Source organism: Aureobasidium namibiae (genome assembly GCF_000721765.1).
Source record: "Aureobasidium namibiae CBS 147.97 unplaced genomic scaffold scaffold_14, whole genome shotgun sequence".
Taxonomy (NCBI): domain Eukaryota; kingdom Fungi; phylum Ascomycota; class Dothideomycetes; order Dothideales; family Saccotheciaceae; genus Aureobasidium; species Aureobasidium namibiae.
In genome coordinates this window covers 339,689-351,568 of record NW_013581195.1, presented here as the reverse complement: position 1 = coordinate 351,568, position 11,880 = coordinate 339,689, and the positions used below count along the sequence as shown (strand labels likewise).

Genomic DNA, 11,880 nt, shown 5'->3' with positions numbered 1-11,880 from the left:
CTCCTCCACCACAGTGATCACTTAAAAAGCGAAAGGATTCAGCGAGTAGACGATTTGAACCGTCAACAAAAGAGATCGTGAACTTCTCAACAACACACACACCGCAGAGCCGTGTGTGTGCCGCTAAGAAGTTCACGACCTATCGATTTGTGTGATTGGAAAGTGTTTATGTATAGTATCTCCTCTCTCATAGATTGTCCAACCACACACATCTAGGTACCCACGTGTGACAGATTTTGTACAGGATAAAGGTGGAACACATCAGCTAAAGCAAGTGGTCACCTATATAGCGTAATGAATATGGCGAACGGACGAGTCGAACCGTCAGTCACTCATCACGGCCAAAAAAACAAAAGAGCGTGGACTTCTGCACGACATACCCACCGCAGAGCTGTGCATGTACCGCAAAGAAACTCACGCTCTACTAAGTGGGAGATTAGAAAGTGTGCAGATATGGTATTCGGACTCTTACAAAACGTCTAGCTAAGTCTATGCACCCCTATGTAACATTAGAACGAAAATCTTGATAACCCAGGTAGGTATTTCACAGGTCTTTGGTAGGTGCAAAGAGGATTATCTAAGCTATGATCACACAAAAGGCGAAAGGCATAGCGAGCGGACGACTTGAACCGATAGTCATACGGATAGCAAACAAAAGGGAGTGTTAATGATACTCAACGGCACATACACCGCAGAACCGTATATATGCCGTTGGCCATCATCGACCCCACTGAATTGTCGATTGAAAAGTATACACATATAGCGCTTTAGATTCTTACGAGCTTTGTGTTCCTACTTACCTTAGTACGGAGGTGTGTGCACCTTCCTATATTTGTCACGGCTGCGGTTGCTCCAGGAGTGTTTGCTGCAATCACGCTCTGTGTCATCTTATCGCTTGTCCATCTCTGACTGCCGATATTCCCACGATGTGGGTTACAGGCGCAAGAGGCGAGCTGTGGTTGCTGTCGTTTGCACCTGCCAGAACGCAATGCCTACCTTCTGGTTCTCAGAAACACAGATTGCCTACAAATGTACTCACCTAGACACTGACAGGCATCTTGTCTGCTGATTGCTCTGCCCATGGACAAGAAAGTGAGACCTCAGCGAAGATCTGAGCATAAAGGTAGGTCTTCCACTCACATGTGTCTTGAACTTGCAAACACTTCCCTCAGACCCTGAACAGCACAAAGTCCTTTTGTACACATCGCAACCGACAAAACCGAAAACATGAATCTGTTCATCCTCATCACCCTCTCTCTCTTCCTCAACCTCACCATCTCATCACCTCTCCTCCCCCGTCAAGCAACCAACGGACCCCACCCCCCAACAATCCTCTGGTCCTGCCTCGGCAACAGCAATCAAGCTCTCAACATCCCCTCCGTATGCGCAAACATGTGCTACGGTGCCTACTGTCGCGGCTACGGCAGCACACTGACCTGAAACATCACTTCTGAACTCCCTCCTGTTTGGATTGAGCTAGCTAGAAAGCACAGTGCAGGGTGCTATGTAGGTGTTGATGGTGCTGTGCTGCCGAATCTAGACGATAGATGTCAGAGGCAGGGAACGGCGTGTAGTATGTACCCGTACATGACTACAAGCAACGGTGATGTGGATGTCAAGAGGGGAGGGCCGGTGAGTAGGTGTGTGAATACTGGAGAGAATTATCGTAAGTGGTCTCTTTGCTCTTTTCCTTTGCATTCACCCCCCCCAGAAGATGCAGAACCTCTGACGATAGGGAGCGATGTAGGTCAAGCTGCTATACTCTACCTCCTCTACACTTCCACGGGCCCCTGGTCAAATGGTCAGGGTCTGAACTATTCTGACCAACCATCCACGTTCCAACAAATCTTTGCCAATGCAGGAGAAGTACCCTACTGTTCTGGATTACCCTCTGACTGCATTACCGATGGCGCAGAGTTTGATCGTGATGGAACGATATTCACTTATGATCCTCCTGTTGCACGTCAAGAACAGAGGAAGTATAGGTTAAGCGGAGGCACAAATTTCACGGTTGTGCAAGAAATGGAAGTTGGAAAGCAGGTTTTGGTGCCGAGAGTTAGGAATGAGAAGGCGTTTGTGGAGCTGAGTGAGAGACAGGGGATCGAGAGGGAGAGGATGATGGAGCGGTTAGGTGAGCTTTTGTACTTTGATGTTGAGAAGGTTGCGGAGGAGATGATCGAGGAGTCTGTATAGCTAGGGAGAGGTCGGCAGGACGAGCGTTTGTGGATCCGAGGACAGCACTTACATGAAACATCAAGACAGGCCCCTCTAAACAGAAACGCTAGAACCAAATAGTCCATTGGCCTTCTGGCTTGCCTCACGCTGGTCCATGTTGGAGATGTACGCGGCGACGTTCTCGCGGGTAGGAAAATCGAGCCATGGAACCATCTGTCTCGTCATGAACATCAAACCGTAAAAGTGTATGTCTGCAGCAGAAAATCTGTCGCCACAGAGCCAGGTTTTGCCCTCGAGCTCGTCATCCCAGAGATTAAGGAACTTGTCGATCGTGCTCTTGTGATTAATCTGCGCGGCCGGCGTGGGAATTCGATTGCCTATGTAATAGTCCATTATCGCTAGGTCGTTGCGGTACCACTCGATGGCAGGCTGGGAGATATCTAGATTCATACGACGTAGCCACATGCGCATTTCTGCGCGCTCCAGTGGTGTTGAGCTAGACAGAGATGTACCGCCAACAGCAACTTCATCGAGGTATTCGCAGATGGCTGTGATCTCGGTGAGGACAAAGGCATTGCTGATCCTAAGGGCCGGCACTTCGCCGCGTGGGTTGACGTGATTGCGGCAGGCAGGCTTGCGGTTCTCCAGTGCCATGACGTCGACTGTTTGGATATCGAGTGTGAGTCCCTTTCGCTCGAGAATGAGAAGACGGATCACATAAGAATTTGGAGCTTAAGCGTCGTAAAGAAGCATTGTGTATTCTGTCTGTAAGGTATTTTCAGGGTCGTAGGACCAGATATCTCGGTGAGATACCCTCCATATATGTCCCGTTCTCTGTGTTGGCTTACTCGGTAGCAATATGAAGAACATAGGCTCATTAAATCCAGCAAGGTAGTAAACTGGGCCGGATATAACACATACTCGCTTCGCCGGACTGAAGCTGGAGAGAAGAGGCTGGTGGTGATTATAGGTATTCCTTATACTACTTGTGAAGAGTTGAACTTCTTGGCTTCGGTTTCGTTAGAGAGAGAAGATGCAGTATCCGTTTGCTGGAAGCATGAAAGGTGGAACGACGTCTGACTAGAGGCAAAGATTGCTACCCGTTCAAGACACTTGTTGCGCACAGCCGTTGGGGATGATCGTTGCCCACGAGTGTTGAGAATTGGTGTTGGGCACAGTGTGTGCGCACCTCTCAGACTCAAATCGAGCTTTATGTTTCCACCGTCCTTTCCAAACATGCTTCAAGTATCATCAAACAGATAACACAAACCAAACATATCCAGACAGCGTGGTGTCATTAGTCAGTGTCAGCAATCTTGGAGTTCCCCAACACAGGCAAGTTCTGGTCGCACTCCCGTGCCTTGTATCAACAGCACGCGACACCTCTGTTGGACCGTCGAACCTGGCTCAACGTGCGTCGCTGCTGGCTGGCATTCCAAAAGGAATTATGCAAGGAACAGCTCAAGCTGTGTGTGCTTATGCGATGGCAAACATTTGCTTCGATAACTTTCGGCAGGCTACACCTTCAAGACACTCCTTCACCAAACTGCACCCCAACTTCGATCTGGGTATACAAGCCAATTCCAGACATGCCCTGTGCGTCTTCGAATCTTTTCAAATTGAGTAACACACCTTCATGAGGCATGCTTCGCTTTGCAAGAAGCGTGTGTCGCCTTCGGTGGTGTTTTCCCTATTGAGCACCAAATCCGGCAAGTCTGGGAGCCACGCCTTCTCAGACACCCACCTTAGCTCAATAGAGATGAGAAACACCTCTCGCAACTCAATAAGCAGCTTCCCAATACAACACTGCTATTCGTGACTTTTGACTCTGCTGTGACAACAGCGAGCAGACCTATTCGTCCTGTCTCAGGTTATTGATGCCTATCGGGCTTATTGAGTAGGAGTTATACTCGGTCAAGTACTCTTTCCAATGGGCTCTTCCTACCAACATTTCCTTTCATCCTCTTCAAAGAACCACGATCATCTGCTTCCATTACCCACAAGTACCTCTCGTTACGCAAAACCTTCTTTCAACACTGCTCGGCATTTGTTCATACGAGTCGGCAGCAATGGCCACTCAAGATGAGAATTACTTGATCATCGAAGACCACATCATACCCCAAGGGGTGATCCTCGCCGTGTTGGCACCATTCGTCTTTATCCTCAACTTTCCGCCACTGATATGGCATCTCCGCAATCGCAACACGGCAGCTGTCAGCATGGTCTTCTGGGTCATGCTGATGAACTTCCTTAGCGTTCTCAATGTAATTATCTGGCCATATATCGACATGCGCGACATGTATGATGGCCAAGGTCTCTGCGATGTCGAAATCAAGCTGTTGGGTGCTCGTACTGCTGGACTCAACGCTGCTGTGCTGTGTCTGTTACGAGCTCTGGCTGCAGTGTTGAATGTCGACAAGAACTTACTGGGTCCTTCCAAAGCACAGAAGAGATGGAACACAGCTGTCGAGATGGTTTGGTGCGTTGGGCTTCCGCTTCTGACCATGATTCTTCAGTATATTGTGCAGCTGAATCGATTTGCTCTTCTCGGAGTCTCGGGCTGTCAGCCTATGAGCTTGATGAGCTGGACAGGTTTCGTCCTGATCTTCTTACCCCCAATGATCGCGAATGCTATCGCTCTATACTATGCGAGTAAGTTCATACACCCATTCTCTGCACCGAATTGCGTCTAATTATACTTTTTTCTCTGACAGTCCTCGTCATCTACCGCCTCAACAAATACCGTTCATCTTTCAACAGCATCCTTGCCAGCAGCAACACAACACGGAGTCGCTTCTTCTGCCTCTTCGCTACCGCCTCTACACTCATCCTCGGTATCACACCTGTCCAAATCTACATTATCGTCACTCAATACCCACGTCAAAGCTACCCATTCAATTTTCGCAAACTTCACGACCCAGCGACATGGAACACATCCGTGGTCTTGCCTTCCACTGTTCTCTACGATCGATGGATCAATCTAGCATGTGGCTTCTTGATCTTCTTTTTCTTCGGCATGGGTAGAGACGCCAAGGGCATGTACAAGGAGTGGTTGGTCAAGATGGGACTGGGAAGATTGTTTCCGGTCTTATCGCTGGACAGTCATGGATCCTCTCAACGAGGAGGACTTTCCACGGATAACAGCAAAAGATTGCTGTGGAGAAAATCTTCTTGGATCGCAACGACGGAAAGGTAAGATATTTTGCATGCTGAACGTCAATCTTCGACAATAGAATGACTGACATCGAATTGTAGCTCGCGAGTTACATGTTCGAGAGCTTCGACTTCGCCTGGCATCATCAAGCATTCCGACAATTTGAACACTCCTGCATCACCCGCCCGCCCTCTGACCGCGTTCTTCCGTCGCTTCGATCCGAGACGCAGGCTCGAGCAGCCAGGTACCAAATACGAGTTACCAGTCTTCTCACATCGACGACAGACTAGCGATGGAGACGATCGAGGTGTATTGGTCAGCAAAGAGATCAAGAGAGAGAGCTTCGTTGCTTAATATGAAGTTCGGAGGATAAATGCATGGGTGATTGGCGTTTCGTATCAAAAGTGGGAAGGTACATCTAGTACAGTAATGGCATGATAGTCTCTCTGCGCATGAGATGAAGCTCTGGTCTCCAATTCGAAGACACGATGGTCGTTTGCATCGAACGAACGAAAAAGTTCGAGAAGGCAATTGAACGAATTGTGCTGTCCTGTTTTGTTTTTGAAAAGCGATCTAAACTTGCTCTCTTCCTTCCTTCGACTCTGTCAGAACTTCCTTGCACTGCGAAAAGACTTGAGTTCTCCTCTTCCTGTCCGTCATCTCTTTACAACTGCTCCACCAGTATCCGCATCCCAATCAACACAGAATCATCGCAAGCAGAGACGCGTGCGCAAAAGAACTCTCTAGGTAAGTTGCATTCAGCACAACTTCTCACTCGCGAATGGTCGATCAACCGTCCCTTTCCTTGTCCACGTCCTTCAAAGACCACTTGTACGCTTCCCCGATCGTACCTGCACATTTTGTACGAGCTCGTTCACTTTCGACGACTTGCACATTCAGTACGAGAATCCAAACACTCTTGCACATCCCATACGGAATCTCTCTCACCCCTACAAATCCCATACGAATTCTTGATCACTCTTGCACATTGCACACGACTGACGCCTCTCTAAGCACACTCAGCGCCCCGTCAGCCCAATATCTACATCCCCAATACCAAACAACGCAACGAACCGCCACAATGGTCAAGTGGGAGCCCACCTTGAACGCCCATATCCTAGCTGCTGCCCTCAGTGTTGCCGAAGTCACTGCCACCAACGAGATGGCTGAGGCTGCTCTCACTGCTTGGAGTGAGTAATCACATTTGCGTTTGATTTTGTTACATCTCATTTCATCCACACTCATTCTATATCATCTCAATCCATTCCATTCCATTCACTTTCATCCTATCTCTTTGGCACACGTACCTCCCTCATCTTCCGTTGTGGATTTTTATCGTCATCCCATTCCTGCACCTCACAAGAAGAAACCACTAATCTCACCCGCCCAACAATAGCCCCCAACCTGGGCGAAAAGCCCACTGTGCGTGCCATCACGGACCAGATCAGAAAGCTGGTCGCCGCCGCTCGTGTCTCCTCTTCTCGCAAAAAGACAGTCACCCGTGCTGCTACTGCCCAGAAGGGCAAGGGCAAGAAGAGAGCCCTCGACGAAGGCGCTGCTCGAGGAGATGACGTTGCTGAGCCCGGTGGTGTCGACGACGATGCTGGACCCGGTGGTGTCGGCAAGGGTGAGGAGCCCGAGCCCGAGCCCGCTCCCAAGAAGCAGAAGCGTGTGAAGGCCGTCAGCGGTAAGAAGATGGGCGACAAGAAGATTTGATCTTGGTCGCAATGCACGAGGATGTTGTCGCTTGTGGCTGCCGGGATGAGAGCGGTATAATGTCAAGAAGGAATGCGCACAGCAGAGAATGACGAAAGCAGAAAATGAAATACCAATGCCATGAACTCCAGAAAACCATATTCCATGACCCATAAGTTTGCTTGCCCAATTCGTGATAATGCATGTCCTCCACATTTCGCTATGCTTGTTCCTTTCTCAATCAATAGAAAGACTGTTGATATTTGCCCAATCGTCGCCCAGACAATCCGCATTCTCCAAAATCCTGCCTCCCTCTTCCTTTGTGCGTCCATCCAGCACGGTATTGAGAGCGCACTTTGCAACATGTGCATCAGAAATACTCTGACTGACTCCCATAGTCGTCAGATTATACACCGTTGAGCCTCCAGGCAACACCTTTCCCAATCTCAGAGCATAGCACTCCAGACTTCCAGGATTGCGTGAATCAGCCAACTCAAAGAGCCCTTTTTCAGCAGCTCCTTTCATCTTTCTGCTATCGGCACTCCACCAGAGGGAAGCGAAAGGGTTTTGCTCGGCGCCAGCGCAGGACATGTAGATGAAACGGAAGGCGATGCCGCGTTTGTTTTTCGTCTGGAAGATCTCGGCGGGGGAGGGGCAGAGGGTGGTTGCAAAGGTTTCGGCGGCCGTGTGGGCGAGGGAGATGTTGATGCGTTGGGCTTCTTCTAGAGAGGCGAATTTGTTGGCCCAGCCGCCGATGCACCTGGTGGGTAGGCAATTAGCTCTTTGCTCGTCATGCCTTCTTATCTTGTCCAATGGTGGTGGTATAGGGCTATGAATTGGAGGACAAGGAAGCTTACCAGATGCAGCCTCTGACGCCTTCATGTTCGAACAGCCTCAGCAAGTGATCGGGCCATTGCTCAAAGTCGTCGTGGATGATCTGGGTGACCTTGTTGTGGTCGGCAATCTTGGGGTCGAGAGGTTTGCGGGTGACGGCGTAGATGTGTGTGATGAACTGATGCTTGATGGCCGAGCGCACCACCTCGGAGCCGACCACGCCTGTGCAGCCTGTGACGATAATCTTCATATTCACTGTCTTGTTGTATGTACAAATGTGATTGACTGTCGAATGTCCAGATGGTGGAAACGTCCAGGAGACGCGTCGTCGTCACCGATGCGGGGTCTGGAGCGTCGACTCGGAGGAAGCTGCCATTCGTTTCCTTCAATGCCCACACTCTGTTGACAACGACTATCAGAACATCGAGCATTCAGTCACTCCACATCTCTCGTCATCAAGTACTCTGGGTAGTCATCTAAGGTTCAAGATGATTGATCCGGTATGAATGAGAATATATGCTCGGCTTCGTTATTCTCAATCGAGACCCTGGTTCAGGCATCCAGCGCGACTCAGGCGCCAGCATCATGTCCCTGCCGCCAAAACTCGTTCTGGCTTCAGAACTTCTCCTTACCTGTGGACTCTGAGCTGTAGCCAAGACGCTTTATTCTTCCTCGTAGGGCCATTACCAACGATCGTCGTGGATCGCTGACGGTCGCCAGACTTGTCTTCTCTTCCTGCGTCAAAGTTTCCTCCACACTCAGGCTCACGCAAACTTTGCAATGGCACTGGCAAAACCTGTTCGGACGTCCCGGCATGAACTGGACTATGGTATCCTCAGTCCGTCTTTCATTGACGCTCTGCAACATTGGAAGCTTCAGAACATATCTTTCCTGGACCTGCCAGGAGAACTTCGAAATCACATATACAATCTTCTCATTTCCGACACGAGTGAACATTACACAGAAGTGGTGGATCTGGACCCTAGGAGTTCTGCGGTACTGCCGGTCGACTATCTCGTGGAACAAGCCATATAAGAAGTTATGCCCAATTGGTCCTGGCCAAGACCTCACTGCAGGACGGGGCTGAAATGTATGATTGATGCTCTTGCGTCTGTGGAAATATGCGCAAAGAGTTTGGAAGCGGTTTGTAAGTATAACGAATCGATGGCCAATGCAATGCCAACCAAAGTATGAGAGAGGCTCCAAAGAAAGCCGTGCATTCTGCGATGGAGAATGCTGATGGACTAGTATCTTGGACTTACCATTTCTGGAAATAAAGTAGCTACAGAAGTGCTTGGATATTTGAAGTAACGTCTGATGGAGTAGACGATAGATCCGAAATCAGACGTCACTAACAAATGCCATTACAATGTCAAGAGCATCGAAAGCACAGAGTCGGCCGATGTACCACATTACAGAAGGTGGCGTGAGTCGCAAGACCGTGTCTGGCGGCGCTCAACCGTCTGTTCGGTCTGACTGGCAGGAGCATAAGCACCCTGGAGGATGCACATTCCTTTCGCAAGCTGCTGAGCCAGAAACTCATATGAGCCTTGTAATACGTCGATACGTGTTCTGTGTCCACGTCGCTTGATGAGATTGTAGTATACTCAGACACCCGGAAAACAGTCTTCTTGCTCTGCGCGTGTTCATCAGATCTTGCGTGTCTACATACGACAGTGTGACCTCAGGAAAGATGGGTTCCGATTGGAATCTGTGGACGCAAGGCAGACATCTATGGCTCTCGAAGAAAGCAAGGGGGTATCTTTTGCGTCCAAAGCAAAGCAAGGGGCTTCTCACACGACAGATATATATATTCCATTCAAACCACCCTTCGAGATCACGATAGACTTTAAAAGTGTAGGTCATAGTGAACATAGTGATCCGAAATGTGTATCTGTGTGCCTTGCGGTATACCTCACGGGTGCCTCTAGAGATGATCCTTTCTGCTGTCTACAGAAGCAGTATGCTATATGCATTTCGATACAAAGCTCACTTGTGCCTGTCGCTACTAGAGCAAGAGTAAGTCAAGCATCAAATAAGGGTACCGTATGATTACTGTTCCAAACCTTTCCATGTCGTCGTGATACGACGGGAACAACTCACGAGGAGATACTCACTCACTCGATTTCGACGTAGATAATCCATCGTCGACGGCACCATCGAATATCCCAGGTCTTTCGTCAACGACGACTTAATGTGACGGAGCTACTCACGAAGGTAGCCCACATCGTCAACGTCGTCAGAAGGTCCGGAATATTCGAGGAGTGCCCGTCGACGTCTTCGGACCCCTATATAGTTTGCTTTATTTACCCTCTCTCTTCTTTCCTCCTACCACAACACACGCGACTACTCTCTCGCGACCCATTCCTAACATGCCTGCTACCACTATCAGCAACAAGATGTCACTACACAAACCACTCACGATCAGCTTTCTCGATCTACCAGTGGAGGTTAGATACATCATCTATCACCTGTTGTGCGGCAACCGCAAGAAGTTTCCCACCCATCTCGGCCTTCTCAGTCCTACATGGAAAAGCCCTCAGGTACCTGCCGCCCTGATGAACACCTGCAGCTCAATCGCAGCTGAACTCATGCCACTCTACTTCGGTTCTTGCCTCTTCGTGCTCGATACCACTGGCAACCATCCCCTGCGTCAAGCAGCATTCCAATGGCTGGAGAAAGTTGGCGAACGCAGCAGTGCCCACTTCCGTCGCCTGCGCGTCAAGCACAGCATCGTGCCCGGCTACGACTATGAGATCGAGATCACCGTCGCCGACAACAACGAGATCACTATCAAGGAACTGAACGGAGGAATTGAGGCCCAGGGCGTGTACCTTGCCCATCGACGCCACCTTGACCACTGCGTCCAGCTTGGTGTCACGATGGTAGAGGATCTCAAGACAACACTCACGGAGCGCGTCAACTCCAGGAGTTATGGTGGTTTGGGCGCGGCAGAGTTCGAACTTATCTTGGAACGTATCGACTTCCATCTGTCATGGCTCAAGAAAGCCCACGAGAGAAAGCACCACAGCAACAGACGCCAGAGCTACTTCTCGTAAGGAGTTCACAGCGTACAAAGGTCAGTCACCCCTTCTCCTTGCTTTCGTGCGAAGACGTTCCAACTAATTTCTGCTCCTGCAGACTCATCATCCTCTACCTTGCTGCTGTCCATCAATCACTCGGTCGTTCAAGTCTCCCTCTACAAGCGGTGGTTCCGCAGCCAACCAAAAGTTCATCATACAGTCTTTCGTTTTGTCAAGCACTTGATCGTTTGGTGTTTTTTCAACAGCGGTGGCTCCGCAGACAGCCATAAACACAACCATCAGCACTGCAAAAAAACAACATCAACCAGAAAAATCGTCAGCCAACGGGCTTGGATTCTTCTCATCAAAAAACAGCTACGACGCATACATTCCATACTTTTCTTTTCTGATTCATGGGTCGGCATCGGGGTTCACAGAGGTGGAAAGGGTGGTTTATTTCGAGGTGAATGTTCACAGCAGATCGCTCAAGCATCGTTGAAAGATCGTGCGACAACGGTATTCATGTTTCTTGCAAGGAGATGGGAACGTCATTGACACACACATTCGTTTTTTGCTTGTCTTTTTGATTCAGGGGTCAGGATTGTGGTTTTCAAGGAGTCGGCGAAACAATCATCACGAGACTGAGATCCACAAAAGTCAGGCACTGCCAGTATACAGAAAGCGAATCAAGATCATTCAGACAACATCGTCTCCCGAGAAAAGCCTTGGGTCATTGTGATTAACTCGGGACAAAATATGGTCTTGCGAGAGCTTCGTCTCTACAGCGCATCATTTACTCACCCCACTCCAAGCAGAACATACGAACATAACGCTGGATTCTCAAGACTGTTTGGTTTCTCAAGATGGCGTGTACACGAAGGAGCGGTTGCCGTGGTGTTAGTCGAGTGCAGTACTGGAAACTCCGCTCGGCAGTATAGTAGTTGTTTATGCGTTGCTTCGTCTCGTCTTCTCCTCTCATCCCAAACACCACTCTCGTGT

General features: G+C 49.4%; 5 protein-coding genes across 5 annotated transcripts; 3 read left to right on the top strand and 2 right to left on the bottom strand.

The window, feature by feature from the left end:
• Positions 1-2,268: 2,268 nt before the first annotated feature.
• Positions 2,269-3,413, bottom strand: M436DRAFT_65777 (glutathione S-transferase; the record flags this gene model as incomplete). Its single annotated transcript, XM_013569773.1, has 3 exons — positions 2,269-2,906; positions 3,024-3,129; positions 3,162-3,413. 3 exons carry the CDS (start codon positions 3,411-3,413, stop codon positions 2,269-2,271), a joined length of 996 nt encoding a protein of 331 aa, XP_013425227.1.
• Positions 3,414-4,244: 831 nt separating this feature from the next.
• On the top strand, positions 4,245-5,371 carry M436DRAFT_51982 (STE3-domain-containing protein; the record flags this gene model as incomplete). Its single annotated transcript, XM_013569643.1, has 2 exons — positions 4,245-4,827; positions 4,890-5,371. 2 exons carry the CDS (start codon positions 4,245-4,247, stop codon positions 5,369-5,371), a joined length of 1,065 nt encoding a protein of 354 aa, XP_013425097.1.
• A 1,039-nt stretch (positions 5,372-6,410) lies between these two features.
• Positions 6,411-7,045, top strand: M436DRAFT_65775 (uncharacterized protein; the record flags this gene model as incomplete). The annotated part of the gene is made up of 2 exons (XM_013569772.1): positions 6,411-6,519; positions 6,726-7,045. The coding sequence occupies 2 exons, from the start codon at positions 6,411-6,413 to the stop codon at positions 7,043-7,045; spliced, it is 429 nt and encodes a 142-aa protein (XP_013425226.1).
• A 216-nt stretch (positions 7,046-7,261) lies between these two features.
• Positions 7,262-8,108, bottom strand: M436DRAFT_74697 (uncharacterized protein; the record flags this gene model as incomplete). The annotated part of the gene is made up of 2 exons (XM_013569848.1): positions 7,262-7,784; positions 7,882-8,108. 2 exons carry the CDS (start codon positions 8,106-8,108, stop codon positions 7,262-7,264), a joined length of 750 nt encoding a protein of 249 aa, XP_013425302.1.
• A 2,122-nt stretch (positions 8,109-10,230) lies between these two features.
• On the top strand, positions 10,231-10,917 carry M436DRAFT_83935 (uncharacterized protein; the record flags this gene model as incomplete). The annotated part of the gene is made up of 1 exon (XM_013569847.1): positions 10,231-10,917. The coding sequence occupies one exon, from the start codon at positions 10,231-10,233 to the stop codon at positions 10,915-10,917; it is 687 nt and encodes a 228-aa protein (XP_013425301.1).
• Positions 10,918-11,880: the final 963 nt, after the last annotated feature.